General features: G+C 47.3%; 1 protein-coding gene across 1 annotated transcript in view; it reads left to right on the top strand.

Annotated features, from left to right (window-relative positions):
* The window catches only part of Tcerg1l (transcription elongation regulator 1 like), a 171,050-nt gene that overhangs the window by 59,052 nt on the left and 94,241 nt on the right, over positions 1-17,757 (top strand). Inside the window, exon 5 of the mRNA XM_050137935.1 lies at positions 16,872-16,890. Within this exon, the coding sequence (XP_049993892.1) occupies positions 16,872-16,890 (19 nt within the window). The remainder of the gene's footprint in view (positions 1-16,871; positions 16,891-17,757) is intronic.

Here is a 17,757-nt window from a genome sequence, read left to right as displayed (position 1 = left end):
TGAGCTTGGCCCTGGCATCTGATACCGTGTTCCTGGTGCTGCTTCTGACAACATCCAGGCTTAGAAGGAGCATAGCAAGAAAAGCGTCAGGTTTGGAATGTGTTCTGAAATATTGCTGGGTAATTGTCCCTGCAGTTAAAGGCATAGGGCCAAACCAATGACTCTGCTGAGCTCCTGGGATGAGTGGGGCTTAGTTCCATTCTGGGTACCAGTTTATCCACAGCAGCCTGAGAAGAGGGCTGTTGACTCTGCTCACATTTCCTGTTTCTCACCCTATTTGGTGTGCATCTGCTTGCTGGGGGATTCTCTTTTCTTTTTTTTCTGGAACACTTTAAGAAGCTCTCCCATTCCGGGGCTTAGGGTCCTAGAGAAAGGGTTTTGTCTTTATCCTGAGGCTAGTGCTGGTGCCTCTAAACACAAGGGAGAGGGTGCCATTCTGAGTGTGCAGGAGCCTGTGCAGAAATTCAGGTGAGAAGGTTCTACCTCCCTGGAAGTGATACCTGCCCAGCATCCCTAGTGTCTGCAGTCTGCAGTGTCAAGCCCATGGAAACCTCTGTGCAGACTCTCCTTTCCTCTACCCATCATTTCTGGGTCAGATATGGTGGGCTGGGATGTAAATGGCCAGGCTGCCTGGCAACCAAAACCTAAGGTTTGCGACTGAGTTTGATGTTCATGAAAGGTGTTGGGTAAACACCACACTTGTCTCCAACATTAGGCCACTTGTCAGAGTTGCAGGGAGCTTTCTTTCAAGGCAGTAAACAAACAAATGCAGAGCAAGGGGGAGGGTTCCTTTATTTTAGGAGATAAGGTGCATGCTGACATTTAATTCTCATTTTACTCTGGGCATCACTATAAACGTCTTCTGCGGGATGCTCTTTGCTATGTGCATATCTTTGGTCCCACATCAGCAAGCAATTTATAGGCCATTGTTTATTTTTAATATCTGATAAAGGCAGCCTCCAACCGAAGGCATAGAGTTACATTTCAGAAAGGCAACTGTAACTTTCCGTCTTCTGCAGTGAGAAGGAAAGGCCCTTTCAGGGCTTGATCTCTGAGCTTCATCCTGACTCTGTCCTGGGAGGTCTATGCTATGGGCCAGGGTCTCTGGAAAACTAGCAGTCGCTGGGCAGCAGAGGAATAGTGTGAGTTGATCCTGGCCCTCGGGTGGGTAAACTTCTCACAGTCCAAGTATGTCATGGAGGCAGAGAAGTCAGGAGGCCCCCAGGTGAGCAGGGACATCAACATGAAATTGTGCTTCGCAGGAGACAGCACAGTGACCAGAAGGACAGATCCTGATCTACACTAGACGGGAAAGGGTCCCAGACAGCGAGGGGTGGGGTCAGCACGAACCCACCTGTGTGAGGACAGGAGGATGAGCTTGTCTGCAGCAAACACCACAGTGCAGGGTCACAGCATTACCTGTCTGTATGAGGCAGGAGGATGAACCTCTCTGGAGCAGACATCATTGTACTGAGCCGGAGTGTGTACTTGCCTGTGTGATGTATGAGCACAGAAGGCAGGGGGATGGATTTGCTTGTCCAGGGTAGCTGTGAAGGCTTCTTCTAGCACGAGACCCTTAGCATTTCTGGAGGGATCTTCACCAGGGTTACAAATGGAAGTTTTCCTGTTTTATAGAGTCTGGGCACACAGGGTATGTATAAAGACAGGGAATTTGGAGAGGCCACTCACAGACACGAGTGCAGCTTCCCAAAACCTCTGTCCTGGGGAGAATTTCCTCCAAGTGTCCTGTGATCATGGTCAAGTCTCTTCTTGGATGCTGGCCTCCCTCATTAAATTGCCATCATCTTGCACCCAGTGTGTGGACAGTAGATAGCTGGATCCTGGGTGTGCATTGGGGTTCCTGCCCGGAACACTGCCCTGACTTGGAGGACCAGCCTTCCATGCAGTCTGGGGGAAAGCCCAACCTAGCATTTTCTGCAGACTCACCTTTGGGTGATAGTTCCAGGAGCAGAAGAGTCCTTGCTTGTGCTCCAGTTGGGTGTGGATTTCTTGCTGAAGTGACCACGCTAACTGGAGGGCATGGTGGGAACCACCTGCTGTCCCCTGTCCTGGTGGATCTAGTTGGATGGAAAAGAATGCCCTGCAAGGCATGGGAGGCAGTGATGGCCAGGATGCCCAAGCTATGAGCAGCGAGAGAATCAAGCAGAACCAGATGTTGCTGTCCTTGATGCTTACTTGTCCAACACAAAAAGCATTTTTGGTGAAGATAAGATGATTTCTTACAGCATGCTTGGTGAGATGGGTTCTCTGGGAGGATGTGATAGTGGCGGGGTGGGGGGCAGGGTGGAGAGGAGGGGTGTTGAGCAAATGGCCAGTGATATGTAAACCAGGAAAGCAGGGATCATGAGCTAACAGCATGCACTCAGGGAACATGAGAAGGGTACTGGCACTGTGAAGGTCACTGGGCGAAGACCTTCTGTTAGCCAGTGCATCTGGACGAAAAGGAGCTATCTTGGCTCAGCTGCACAGCTGATGTTTTATACCTCTCTGACACCTAGCCCCATTGACTTCTGATCCTGCTGACTCTGGACCAACACTCAAGCAAAAGAGACATGGCTTTTGTTTTTGTCTTCTCCCTAATGGAAAGCTCTCAGTTACAGGAAGGTAGCCACACTGCATCGTGCCAACTGGGACTTCCACCCTGGCTTACATTTCATTGTTTTCTTTACTATCCCAACACAGGTCTATGCCATAGTCCCACCCAGCCACCCTGGCTGCAAGAGATTTTAGGGAGATGTCCGCTGTTTTCTGTGATCCTGACATTCTGTAAAGTCCCCAGTGGGCACTCCCCCAATAAGCTCTTGGGCTCAGTCAGCTACAACTCACAGCACCTTCGACCACCCTGTTCCTCCATGGGATTCCCTCCCCTCGACCTCTCACTAGACAAGGAGAGCATACTGACCAGCTGCACCTGCTCCAGGGTCAGGCTGAGCTCTGCCTGAAAAACTAAGCAAAAGGACCCACTCCAAGCATTGCTGTGGAGGAATGCCCCCTTGGGGGGGTCCTGAGTACCACCAACCCAAGTATTATATGCAGTGACAGAGTTTCGTGTGTATGCCTGAAGTTTTCCTTCTACAGGTTACATTCATCACACATGAAGAAAGCAAGGTTTGAACTTGGATGTATACTGATTTGTATTGATCCCTCTATTCATTCACTAACTCATTCATCAATTTCAGTGATTACTTCTTAACTCTATGATAAACATGAACCACTGTTTTTGGTCCTTGGAAAAATTGGGGACACAAAATAAAGATTTCTGTCTCAAGGGGCTTCGACCCAGCAGGAGAGGCAGACACTAAAGGCAGGGTGTGCTACCATATACTGGAAAGTGGCAGGCATACTCGAAAGTGGGCTCTGCAGGAAAGAGGGGGTATCAAAGGTGCAGCAGGCTGTGTGTTGGGATCTAGGTAGCTGGTGATAATGCAGCCTTCTGGCCATGGCTTAGATTTTGCCTTACAGCTCCCTAGGCAGTCTGCTAGCAGGGGGGATGGGACGGTCAATACAAAGGCTAGCACTGCACACCTGCAGAACAGGGAGGAGCCAGGTTGCGGTACCATTGAAGTCTGGGGCTACAGAGAGACTTACCATACAGCCATTTAGGCCCTGTAAAATGGGACAAGGCAGGGCTCAGGGCAGAGAAATGCCACAAAATGCATGTCCCCTCCAAGAAGAGACCATGGGAGGGGGAGCAAGGCATGCAGACAAGTGTTAATAAGAAGAAGTAATTGGAAACTACAGATTGCCGAGACCCACCAAGCAAGTGGATTACACGGTCCTTTTCTTTGTGCCAGCCCGCAGGGACGTGTGTATATGCTTTCACTTATCCACCTTAATACTCGTCTTCTTCGAGTATAAGCTCCTGGCGGAGTCTCATTATAGACACAATCACCTCCACACGGCATCCTCGCTCCCGGTTCATCAACAGCTGTGCTTCAAAATGCGCAAGAGCGGATGATGGAAAGATCTGCAGCTCTTCCACACGGTGGGGATGGCTGTCGCTGCGTAGGTGCCATTTTTAACTGCCAACAAGTTGAACGGGAGGATGTATGGAAGGGCCCAGTGATGAATGGACACAGTACGTTTCCTTCGAGTGTGATTCCGAAGGCCCTGCTCTGCTAACGGGGCCTCATAGTTTGTCCCTTTGTTGGTCCCATTGCTTGGGAGAGTGGCCTAGTAGCTTATTAACTGAGAACCATTGAATGGAGGTCCTGGTTGAATTTATTAGGTTACATGTCTGGATGGAGGAACGTGGTCCTGATGTGCACAGGAACTGAGGGGTATTGCCCACGGAAGGGGTACCACAATGAAAAGGCTCAGTTTGCCTGTAAACAGGGCATCGGTATCTTAGGAGGCAGGTGTATTGGAATTTGTTCTGGAGTCCCCTGTCACAGCTGTCTAGATGAATTCCCTGCCTTACAGCACCTCTTACTCACCCTGAGACATAGTTTGTAGTATTGGTACAGTTACTGCATAGATCTTTAGTTAGGGGAGGGTACTTTGTATACATTCAGCTGCTGCTACAGCTCTTTATGTGTGTGTGTTTATATGTGTGCATATATGTTTCTATGTGGGGTGCATGTGCACTTTGTGCATGTGTGTAGAAGCCAGAGGTCAACCTCAGGTGTTCTTTAAGAATGCTGTCCACATTCCTTTGGGACAAGGTCTCTCACTGGCCTCAAACATCCTGATTTTGTTAGGTTGGGCCAGTTAGCCCCACACAGGGATCTGCCTGTATCCACCTTGCCGGTGCTGGAATTACAAACATGCACCACCACACAAAACTTTCTTATGTGGGTTCTGAGCATCAAACTCAGGTCCTCCTGCTTGCATGGTAAGCATTTTACTGACAGAGCCATCTTTCCAGTCCATAACTGCTGCTTTCAAGTGATAGATGGATGTGTTTTCAATTGATAAATTCCCCATCCAGCTGGAGGACCCAGAGAAAGACTTGCGAGCTGACCACACCTAACCCTGCCAGCTGTGCCTTTCCCTGTACCCTTTGGTGGCCCAGCCAACCAGGCCCCTTCCGTGCTGCAGACACATGCTAGCTGGCTGACTTCTACAGGGTTATGTCTCAGATGCTGACTTTTGAATCTTAACTATCTCACGAGAGTCTCCCTTATTGGTGTAGAGAAATCCACCCAATTCTGTTCAAGCGCACCTGAATATTCTAGAACTCTCAAACGTCAATTTCTAAATCCCTTGCCTACCAGCACTGCTTTTAAGTTTTGGCAGAGCTGGAGAGATGCTTAAGAGTACTTATTACTCTTGTGGAGGGGCTGGGTTCAATTCCTAGTACCAACATGGTGATTTACAACTGTCTGTAACTCCAGTTCCAGGGAATCCAGGGCACCAGGTATACACGTGGGACACATACATACATACATACAAAACAGTTATGCAGAAAATAAATACAAAACTTAATTTAAAAATTTGAGGGAGTATATACCACATGTACAACTTTGTTCTTGTTTGTAGATCTTTAGGAGACATTGCAAACATGATTTAATTAGGTCCAAAGTGTTCTATGTCTTTATGCTTTTCAAAGAAGCCTGTGAAAAAAGCTCTGCCTCCCAGTCTCACTATCTGTAGGAGACTTCTCTGCTGGTCTGTGCTTCTAGAAGAGTCTATACCACTTTCTCTGAGGCTTAAAATTTATGGTTTGGTCCTATGGTCATGATTGCAATTATTGTAGAAAATAACTTTGTTGGCATAGGGCTTCACAGGAGATGGTCTATGTATAACTGGCCACGGCCACTACCACTACCTGTTTGACCTGTGCAGATGTAGGTACTGCGAGTGGCTTGCAGTGTCCCTTGATATGGTGAACCTTGTCGGCCTACAGGAAGCTCCCCGTCTTGTTCAGCATCTTCTTTCTCCTTAGTGTGACTGTGGCAGGTCAGGGGACTCTAGAGCCTCCCTGTGACTTCCTCCCAGTCCGTCATCATCCTTTAGCTTTGAAAAAGAAAGCCAGAATGGACTCTCTTGCTCTTATGACAGTCAAGGTCAAGCTAGCAGTCTTGGTCCCCTGTCCTCACTTGGGGAAGCAAGTAGCCATAGTTTCTCAATGTTCTTTGAAGAAAGGCCATGATGATGCATTTTTTTATTCCCTGCCTTTAGACTTTGGTATCCCTCAAACCTATCAAATAGCAAAATTATCATTTGTAACAGCTAGAATCCATGAAATTATGGGAATGAATGTAACCAAATAAGCTATGAAGCTTTCCAAATATATGCTTCAGTCAGCATGGGTCCTGGGTACAGAGGTCAGGGCTGATGGGAATGGCAAACTCAACCAAAATGAAAGGGCTTGACGGTCAGCGGCCAAGAATATTTAGGCGGTGAAGCAATTCCCTAAAAGTTTAATGCGGATAAAAATGGAAGATGCTATTCAATATATTGTTGTTAGTTTCATAATTTATGTTTAATGTAACATTAAATGGACTATAAACTTATCTATAAAAAGCAGAGTTAACTAAGGAAATGGATGAAATGAAAAGAAGTGGAAGAAAAAAGTCAGGACTGAGAAATGCAAAAGCAAATTGAGCATGTATACGTATTTATATCTTATTTATTAAAATATAACCCTCGTGGGGAGTTGTGGAGATGACTTAGGCAGAAAAATGCTATTATGTAAGCAAGAGGACAAGTTCAGACAGACTCTGCCCATGTAAAAGTCAAGCATGGCAGCATGCATTTCACCTTCTATCCCCGAGCTGGAGAGGCAGAGACAGCAGAATTCTTGAAGCTTGCTAGTTAAATTTCCAGGTTCAGGGAGACATCCTGCCTTAATAAGATGGAAAACAATTGAGAAAGACATTTGACAGTGACCTCTGGCTTCCACATGCCAATATATACATGAGTATGTCCCCCACAATTGTATATGTGTAGGTATATGTATATCCCTATATTTATGTAATGGCTTAAACAAGTTAAGTCAAAGGGAATTCGGGAGTTAAAAGCAGAGTAAGGGTAAAATCAAACAACAGGAACAGTGACAACGACATCCCAATGCTGCACTATATGAGCTACCTTCCTCTAAAAGTTCTTCTTCGCCTCCCTCCCAGCTTCTTCTTCCTTCGGTCTCTGCCCCCACAACATAACCCTCGCCTCCTTCCCATTATAACATGACTCCAGGCTGGAGAAGTTGTGTCAAAGCAGAGTGATCGGCCCTGCTGACAGCAGAGCAAGCCTCTGAAAACCCTTGCAGAGTCTGAATCACTGGCCTTAAACTTGTGTCCCCAACAATGATTCTACTAGGAGAGCTGAAGGCACAGGACATTCCCTCTGGGCTGTCTGTGGAGGTGAAACTAACCATCAGTTTGCTTCTCCAGTATTAGGAAAGGGGGGGGTGTCTTACAACCAAGGCTTAACAATTGAGATGCCCAGGAGTAGAGACTGGTTCACCGGGTAACTGCCCATTTTGGCCATGGTTCTCCAGGGTGAGAGGCTTTGCCTATTGCCTGGGTTTCCTATGCTTATCTTCTGGGGCCTGGTTTCCTCGCCTGACCTAGCTGCTCATTACTGTCCAAAATGCCACGTTGTGATCAAGATGAAGTTTCATACCAGCTTGAGAGTGGAGGAACTCGGTGACTGATTTGTCTTGGGCTGGTGCCAGGTTGTGTCAAATCAGACACCCCCACACTGAAATCTTGTAAGCATAACCATTATCATTATTCCTCTGTGGCCAAATCCTAATCTCTCTTGCTTTGGGAGTGGTGTTCAGGGACTGCTAACCCAGAGCACTTGGGAAGACCCCCATATTTGCTTGCTCACATACTTCTAAGGGTACCCTATATGCTGGCCAACAGGCTTCCTGATACCACTTACAGACTTACTGCAACATCCTGGCCATCTAAAACTGGCGAGACACTGGTGTCTTTTCCCAGGATACACAGAACTTAGCTACCAAGATGCTCCTGAGAGCAGCTCCGAGTGGCTCAGTGTATGAGGTCTGAGATAGACGACCATCAGCTCACTTGGGCTAATGTTGCTCTAGCCCCAAGCACTGCCACATGTAGACTGCCCTGTCCTGTGTCACACACTTCTCCTGAAGTGTCACCTCCCATGGAACTGAATCTGAACATGGCTTCCTCTTGAATGGAGCCTTTGGAGACCATTCTTAGAACTCCTTGGCTCTTGTTTGTTTCACTCAGAATCCCTCAGTCTGTCATAGGTGAGCTGTGCTGGACTTGGCTACTCCAATAGGCAAGGAGATAGTAAAAGCTAGTCTCCAGCATTTAGTGGGGGTGTATATGACTCATTACAAAATGAGCATGCGTTGCATTAATAGTGCATGCAGCAAAGAGATACCATAAGTACCTGAAGGTGGTCTCTAGATCCAGGCTGAAACCACTGCCCTGGGGTCTTCCAGCTGCTGCTCTTGCTCACCTGGCTGCAGGTGTCAGAGTGTTAACTCTGACTTTGTCTCCCCAGGATCTGTCAGCAGTCCTGTGCCCAGGGACTCCCTCCACCTTCTCCGGGGAATATTCTCCATGTTGTCCTGCCTGTGGAAGTCCACGCTCCTGATGTAGGAGTCCCCTCTGTGTGTTGTGATCACCATTAATGAATAAACTGCTTTGGACCTATAGCAAGGCAGAACTTAGGTAGGCAGGGAAATTTAGGCTGAATGCTTAGAGAAAAAAGGGCAGAGTCAGAAAGAAGCCATGGAGCTACCAGAAATAGACACTGTGAACTTTACCTAGTAAGCCACAGCCACGTGACAATATACAGATCAATAGAAATGGGTTAAATTAATATAAGAGCCAGTAAGAAGCTAGAGCTAATGGGCCAAGCAGTGATTTAATTAATAAAGTTTTTGTGTGATTGTTTCAGGGCTGAGCAGCCGGGAATGACCAAGCAGACTCTCTTCTTGCAACACCCTCCTAGCCCACTGTCACAGAAAGAGAGCCCCTCTGGTGTCCACTTGTACATTGATGCTGTCTCTCACATACCTGCCCCTCCTTATTACCTAGGAGCTTCAAGGAGCAGAGCTTTTAGCATGAGTGGACTGTTAGCACCAGGAACAATCAAGACCAGGGTGTGAGCATGGCTCTTCTGGCCAGTTTTCCTGACATCTGGGCCTTCAGATTGCTCCATAAGAACAGGGGGTAAAAACACTCAGCCAGTGAGATACATCCGGCCAAGACTTATTTCAATGCTAGAATGTTTTTATTGTTGAAAGTGAAGTGTTCTGTTAGTTTGGGCAGGAAGTAGCAAGCTGGGATGGAAGGCTGTTTGGGGTCAGTGCCTAGAGGCAGGAAGGGTATGGAAAGTTCAGGAAGGTACCTTGGAGAGGGTGGACGGATGTCACTGGGAACTGGACTTCAAGGACATTCCCGAGGTGTCACAGGTAGTTTATACCATGGCACCTGCTGGCAGGCAGAGGAGGGCAGGCTCCCGGCCAGATCCAATGCTATAGCTCACACAGTCTTGACCTTTCATGCCCATTTGTCACTTGGGAATCTTGTTAAACTACAGAGTACTTCATTCATGCAGCATTGGGCTAGGTCCCAGCTTGCTTTCAGGGATGTCTGCATTGCTGATCTCCGGCCACACTGGCCACAGTGGTGTTGCCTCGGGGTCAGTGGCTGAAACCGTAAGTGATAGTTAAGTGCCTCATGAGTGAGAGTCTCCTCCATTGTGTGTTTAAACCTTAGCCATGACAATTTTGGAAGTCACCCATAAAAATGAAGGGCAATATTTAAAGGTGTAGCCTAGGTCGCTCACATATATACACATATGTCTACCTCATCTACATAAGCAGAGACAAGTATGGGCTCAGACTCACAAACACAAAACCTGCACGCCAGATGCTTAACTAAGCGAGGAGAGCCTTGTCCTCTTTACAAAATGGCTTAATTATAAAAGTGTTCTTAAATAGCAAAAACACATTTAACCCCAGCCAGGTTAAATAGGGTCACAATTGAAGTATTTAAACTTGTATTTTAGGGTCACAGGCTCTGATTAAAACAGACATCTTTTCCCTGGGCTCCAACTGTCCCCAGCATTTGGCTCTGCTGTGTTACAGAAGATGTGGTCCCTGAACACAGACATCCACAATGTCTTGCAAACAATAAGAGACATTCAAGTCAGTGGCTGAGCTGATGGTGGCCAGCAAAGTCCATATGGTAATACTGGGATCATCTAGGAATTGAGGAGTGTCTGCTCCTAGGAGGCAGCTTCAATCCACTCTCCTCTCTAGCTGTTTGGCAGGTGGCTGGCATCTCGCCAGGCCTTCTGGGATGCTTTCGGTAGAAGATAGGCGTGTTGGTTACTTTCTTCGTTTGTCTTACAAAGTCCCTGACTAAAGCACCTCACAGAAAGGTTTGTCTTGCCTTGCACTTTGAAGACACAGTTCATCGGGATGGGGAAGGCATGAGAGTGTGAGCACCAGGCAGCCAGTCACACTGCGTCCAAAGTCAGGAAGGAGACATGAGTGATTGATGGAGCTCAGGTGCCTTTTTCCTTTTATCTCTTTTTATTACCTTGGTCTCCAGCCCAAAGGCTAGCAGGACCCAATTCAGAATAAGTCTTCCCTCTTCAGTTGAACCCCTCAGGGGACAGCCTCACAGACATGCCCATAAGTGTGTCTCCTAGGCGATTCCAAATCCAGTTGAGTTGACAGTACAAATTAATCATCATAGCAAACACTGCCAAAATTCCACTCAGCATGGGTGTTGACTGTCCTTGAGCTGAGCTCAGGGACTTCCCAGGATGGCTGGCTGCTCCTCTCTTGCTTCAAAGAAATCTTGGGAGTCAGAAATGGCTCTGCAGAAGTATACAGGCAACAGTTGCCCTGTCCTTGTAAATTGTACTCTCAGAAAGGGCAACCTCAGCAAACCAATATCACCTGTTGTGGAGTCAGCTTGTAGACATGGCAAAGGGGGGCAGAGCTAGTGAGGTGCCAGGAGAAGGAAGGATTCCTGAGAATGGGGTCAACAATGGACCTGAATAGGCAAGCCTGGAAGCTTGAGCAAGATCAGCCTTCAGCTATTGCTTCAGGCTGTGCCAGATCATCTGCCTGGAAGGTAACTGCTCAAATCAAAATTTAAACATTAGGTGTGAACTGAGAAGGGGTTATCTTCTTTGTTAGACCAACAAAACAAGAAAAGGAGGACATCACTCATAAGCGATGGATGTCATCTTTTCTGTGATCATAAAAATGTGACTTTTGTGCTCACGTCTGCAACTTAGTCATTCATTCAGCCTAAAATGGCCAGTCCACGCGGATAGCAACTTGTCTAACTGAAACACATCACCTTACCTGGTGCTCTGGTTAAGTCTATAGGCTGGATCCATGAAAGGCCTCCATGTGCACAAGATTTCCCCTCTAGAGAGGAGGACTCACTGTCTGTGGTGGGGAGGTGGGTGCAATCCCATACCATGAGGCCTCCGGTGGGACAGAGTCCCCCCTCCTCTGCTACCTCATGGCATTCCTAGTGTCCTCTGCTCTTCTTGGTGTGTAGTATCACAGGAGAATGGGGACTAGATTCTCCTCCTGCATGGGCTCAGAGTTGAGAGCTGCCCCAGGGTTCTGATGTTGGAATAGAGTTAAACTGAGTCTGGCCACTTCTGGTTGCCTCAGTGAACCCCTTGCTAGCGAAAGCATCCTTCTTGCAGCCATTAGTCACTTCCCATGGAAAATGGCAACACCTTTGCATGAAGTATTACTCCTACCTGTGGCCAGTGAGGGACAAAGAGCTTGTCCAAGGGGAGGACATATCTAGGTGGTCAGGCTTGTACTGAAGGGAGCCAACCTCACTGCCCAGAACACACCTAACCTGGCAGCAGGCCTCCTGCCTTTCTGCGGATGGGCACCAGCAGATGACAGCATCTCTCTCTGCTTTTGTTTGGCTTCTGTATCCTGATTTGGAAGCTGGAGGCTTTGTTCTCCCTAAAGTTCTACACAAACATGAAAATACAACACTTTATCTGTCCATCTGCCCCAGGCAAGCTCAGGATTTCTCTTTGTTTAAAATGAACCTAGTTTTTGTTGCCCGGGCTTTTAAACTTCTAAACTATAATTATTTTTGATTACATATATTTACTATGTGGCTAATTTACCTTGAATAGCTTGGAAATGCATTTGCGGGCTGCCCCCACCCTCGCGCACATGCCAGCTGCTGCATTGATTATTTCCACTTCCTGCAGTTGGTGGCCTAATGAGAACGGGCTTCAGTGCTCTGCAGAGCAGAGAGCCCACTTCTTCTGCATGCTGATTGCCATGGCCTTAAGTCTAGTTTCAATGGTTCTGAAGAAAGACTTCGAAGCCCCACCAATTTCTGGGTTAGGCTATCAGTTTGGAAGGTGGGCACCTGTGCCTGACCCAACCTAGAGACCCACTGATCGAAGCAATGATGAGACCAGAGGGTCTTAAAAGGAGCTTCCTGTGGGTTTTAGGGTGCACCTTTCTGAGACATGTATCCTTCAAGGCACTTCATCTCATTAAGATGATGTAAAGCAAGGACTCAAATGGAGCAATGCATCTCATGGTCAAGAACACTTAGGTTCATCCTCCGACTAACCAGAGCATCCTTCCATACATGGTCCTGGGAGCACTGGATACTGTTCATGACTGTGTGTTGATATGAATTCCTCCTTCTACATTCTGTACAGCAGGTCATGCTGAGGTTGAAGTGAGCACCTTTGTGCTGTTGTGTCATGGGGGTGGGGAGCGACCAACCCCTCCCTGTGCTCCTTTGCTTACTGGAATGAGATGGTGACTCATTCCAGTGTGTTAGAATGCACCCTTGGTCTGAAGCAGACAGAGAAATGTGATGTCAGCAGGCATGAGGCACTGTGTTCTTAGATGGTGTCCTTGAAACCATCATTTGTTGACAGATGGGGAATGCCTGTGTCCACCTTTCCTATGCACGTGGTGGGATGATGCACCTGTGAGGTTGGTACGCTTATGTTGCCGAGCCTCTGTTCTTCAGCCCTAACTGGTGATTCTAATGGTAACACCATGCTTCCTATCACTTCTGTGGACCTCGCTATCAGTCATGGCTCACAGGGCCACGAAGAAGCAAATTTAGTAGGCTGAAGCTCTTTAGTTCTCTTCTTAAACCTTTCCCTCAACGAGCCAACAAAACTGTGGCATGAGACATTGTCCAATAGGAGTGGCTGAGAGTTATAGTTCTGTGTGTCCTGGGTCAAGGGCTACACAGTGTGGGTTCTCTGAACACAATGATCTTTCTGAGTCAGTGTGTCTGTGCATTATAAAACAAAAACAAAACAAAAAAACCAACAATTCCCAGGGCATATATGTGACCCAGAACAATGCTTGTGATAGTAGTGACTCGTGTTGTTCTTGTGGTCAAATTTACTGACTAGGAACATGGGAATTTTCCAGTGCCATCCCAGGGCTATCTTTGGTTCTGTTTATAGGTTTAGCAGTCTTTGGTGGTTCTTCCTTCCCCCTGGCTTATTCAGAGAGAAATAAAAACTTGGATTTGGGGAAAGGTCTGGGCACAGGTGACCACCTGTCAAGAATTATGCAGCTACAAGGGCCCAGTCCAAGTCACCTCTGTCAACAGAGTAAAGGTGTTGGCTGGAGATTTAGGATTGGAGTGGGAGAGTAGCCACTCTAAGACTTACGTGAACCTCAGGGCATCTCTTTTGACCTCTAGAGGGCTCTGTTCTAGAAGGTGAACCTTCTCTGCACTGAAACTGTCTACAGAAAAGGCCAGGAGGACATCAAGGGCAAGTCTATGGGAATAGTCATGTCACAGTTGCAGGAACTGAATGCTGTCCTGAGTGGTCACTATGACAGTTCTCAGTAAGGCTCACTTGGGGAAAGGCTCTGTATGCTCAAGACCTGTCCAGAATGTCCTCCTTCCTAATGAAAGCCCTGCTAGCTTCTTGGAGCCACAGTAACACTGAGGTTGCTCTTGTGAGTTCTACATTTACCAGGTGAGGGTGTAGCATTCCAACAAAACCCATGCTGTGAAAGAGGATGACATTTTTTTCAGACTTAGGCCCATTGGAGCCATGCAGTGCTCCAAGTGCAGCTGTCACTGCTTGAATGGAAGTGCCTGTGGATAATTTCTGCAGCATTTGTCACATTGGGGCCTCAGGATGCCTGGGCATGCATCAGTGACTCATTGTTCTGATAGATGCTAATGCTTGCACGCTGCAGTGACACAGCCATTCTAATGGCCCAGAACTTGTAAAGTGGTCTATATTGATAGTGTAATATGTCACAGGCCACTTTTTGGAAGGAGAGAGATGGTCCTCTCACCGTATGGGCTGTGGAGTTAGCATACAGCTCTCTCCATAGGAACAGAGTGGAGAGTTCTGAGAACTACAGGAAACAGGGAGAGCAAGAAAGGCCCCCAGGACCACAGTTGGCCTTGACCACTGCGACATGAATGGTGAGGCCACTGGCTGAGACATCCACTTGGAATCAGCAGGACAACAGCTATTTGCGGGTCCCACTGTTTCCCTAGGTTTTTAGAGCACCACGAAGGCAAATCCAGTTCTTTCATTTGTCTTACATGCATGCAGGGCCTGGACAGTGAACACTGGGTTCCTGGAGGTGTCCCTGTGAGAGATGGTACCAGACACATCATTTGCGACCAAGTGAAGTCTGTGTGTAATGAGCTGTGATAACAAATACAATCTTGAGCACAAACTCAGCCCTGGATCCATTTTATGGCAATTCTTCCCACAGCCACACACCATTGTTACAGAGCCCAGGCTCTCTTTAGCATTTGCCTTCTCTTTGCTGGAGTCAGGCTGCTGTCTCCCTGTGTGTTGGGTTTTTCTGCACTGCCTTCCTTCCTCTCTGCCCCAAGCCTCGGGGCTCCCATGTGAGCATCCTTTAGCTAATGCTAGGAACACAGATAGCCTTGGGTTCTGTTGGATGGCGCTACTGTCCCTCCTGGCTGTCCCCACAGTGGACCCAGCCATGCACTTTTGTTAGAGCGAGAATGGCCTCGGCATAGTCTTGACTCTCCTGACTGCACATCAAAGAAGAATGAGTCTATGGTGAAATTTTTAAAATGAGCACGACAGAAATCCTTCGGGGATCTTTATAAATTAAAGACCTATAAACGTAGAGTTAGTAACACCAATGAAATTTGCCTCTGAAAAAGAGATGATTTCTCTGATAAAAATTTCATAGCCATTCTGCTCAAACTGCCTAGGATTGGAAATGACGGGACGCCAACTCTAAACTCAAGCAACTAATGCCAGAAACTGCACATTCCTTGAGCCGCAAGCTCTAGGGAATCTGTTGGGATGTTTAGGCCAAAGACAAGGGAGAAAACACACTCTTGGATCATTGACTTCTCTCCTGGGAGACCAGTGTCTGGCCTCCTCTGTTACCTGAACATAGACAAGAGAAGAGGTAGAAGCTTCAACTCTGGAAGCCAGAACCCCTTTGTATTAGTGGTCAGTGTTTTCACCTTGGCGCAAACCAGAGTCACCTAGGACAAGGGGAATTTCAGCTGAAGAACTGCACCCATCAGATTGGGCTGTCTCTATTGATACTCAATGTGGGAATACCCCGCCCAATGTGTGTGGTGTTTCAGCTCCTCCCCTGATAGTCTAAGCTATACAAATCCTTTTCTCCCCAGATTGCTTTTGGCCAGAGTGTTTTATCACAGCAACAGGAAGGAAAGTAAAAAAAATAAGTAGGTACCAGGAGTGGGGTATTCATGTGATGGACCTGGCCATGCTGCTTTGTGGGAGGACTGTGGAAGTCTTTGGATCTTTGAATTGGAACACTTGTAACTGGAAAAACTAACAAATACTCAGAACGTAATAGGCTGTACTGTGGGTACTTGAAAGGTAAGAATACTGAAATAAATTCAGACAACAGAGGCCTGATTTGTGACGTTTCAGAGGGAAACAAAGATTCTATGCTGGCTGTTTGTGTGATATTTTGGCTTAAGAATCTCTATGTGGTTATTAGCTGTGATTAAGAAGAGCTCAGCATTACTGAGCCGAAATCTGTGAAGAGGAACTTGTTTCTTCAGGGCTGGCACGTAGAATCTGTGGCTGAAGAGGACTAAGGCTACATCTAAAGTTGGCAGCCAAACTTGGAAGTGTGTAAGAGTTGCCCAAATGGTACTGGTTTGGGAGGCATGAAAGCTTTAATATTGAAAATGTTGTGGAAAGAATTTTGGGTTTGGCACCTTGGTAGGGTCTTTACAGAGCGTCCCTGAAAGGCCTTTGCAAAAGGTGAAGCTTCTATTGCAGTGGGGATACCAAGGTAGTGGAAGTGTTCTTTAATGAGAACAAGCAAAGTGCCACAGTCTCTCCATGGAAGTGACACCGTACTCACAGGGCATGCAGTGTGTGTGTGTGTGTGTGTGTGTCTTGTGGTTTTATAGGATAGAAAAGGGGGGAACTTTGGGGATAGAAAAGTCCGTCTGCATACTAGTTCTCCAGCAGACTGTACGTGGTAGCTTCCGATGGGTTGATTCAGTGTGTGGTTTGCCTGATCAGGAACGTCCACAGGTGTTAGCCATCAAGTCAGCTTTCCTTCCGGAGCTTCTTAATCCCCTGAGGCTTTCAGCTAATTAACCATTCCTTTCGGACACAGGTCAGATAATAAGAAGGGACGACGTAATCTCTCTTTGACTACTTCCTATAGAAGGGGGGCAGTGAAGGGGAGGACTAGACTCTCTCCCCAGCATCTCCAGGGGGCATAGGTTGGATTAATTTCGTATAGCAGAAGAGTTTGAACTTGATCAGCTGGAGGGGAGGGCATAATTGCCATCGTACATTTCTAAAGAAACTTCACAAAATAATCGTTAGAGTGCTGAAAATGGATGATTTGTTTACAGACTGAAACTGAGAGATTACCCAGAAAGGGCGAAGGGGGGAGAGGAATCTAGAGAGGCAGGGTGAGAGGGGGTGGGTGTAAACAGATGGGAGATCCCAGTTATAGGGTGAGGGAAGGATTTGTCTCGTGTCTGAAAAGGCTGTGCGTCTCTGGCAGGGATGGGTCAGGCGGATCAGAACAGGCAAGATACTATAGAGTTGGCAAGTTGGGAGAGAGCAGTAGTTTGTCATGTGAGATTTGGAAAACAGTGGGGATGGTAAGAGGCTGAGGACAGTGGGGCCATCTTGAGAGGTCTGTTATGGGCAAAGGTCCTGGGAGGGGGCAGGGACATCTAAGGAATGCTGGACCTCAGTGGATAGACAGACCTAGCAGCTGGATGAGTAGAGTTGACTGCTTTCATGAGCTGGTGAGTTCTTTTTAAGGTGGGCACCCAGCTCTCCTGTACAGAGATTAAGGGGGAAGAGGTCAGAGTACAGTCCATAGAAGGATCATGGTTGGGGGAGCAGGGGAAGATAAAGGACTTGCAGCTAGTAAAAAAAAAAGGATGTTTCACTCGGAAAAGTTAGAGCTGGAAGGGCAGCCTAAGAGGGCCATGTAAGGGAGGAAGTGTTGGAAGTGTATGAAGCTAAGGAAGCACAAGTAAATGTAAAAAATGCTAGGAGGACATTTTCCTTCCACGTCCAGTCTGAGAACAATAAGGAAGAAGGGCGTGACCAAGGGGAGGAGCCATAATGGGAGGGAACCAAAAGCTCATCCACAGGAGGAGGCTTGTGCTTGAATTTTTTGTCTGGTCCCTGCATCTTGGGGCCCTCTTTCAAACCAGTATGGATTTGTGGGTGTGGAAGCGGCATTGTTTCTAGATGAGGTCACAGATCTCTTCCTTGGCAGTAGTCAGAGCTAGTCTTTAATTTCGGAGTAATGCCACAGCCAAAGATTCA

Source organism: Alexandromys fortis, unplaced genomic scaffold (assembly GCF_014885135.2).
Source record: "Alexandromys fortis isolate MF-2015 unplaced genomic scaffold, M_Fortis_MF-2015_v1.1 scaffold_3, whole genome shotgun sequence".
Lineage (NCBI taxonomy): Eukaryota > Metazoa > Chordata > Mammalia > Rodentia > Cricetidae > Alexandromys > Alexandromys fortis.
This window is presented reverse-complemented; position numbering and strand designations above follow the sequence as displayed.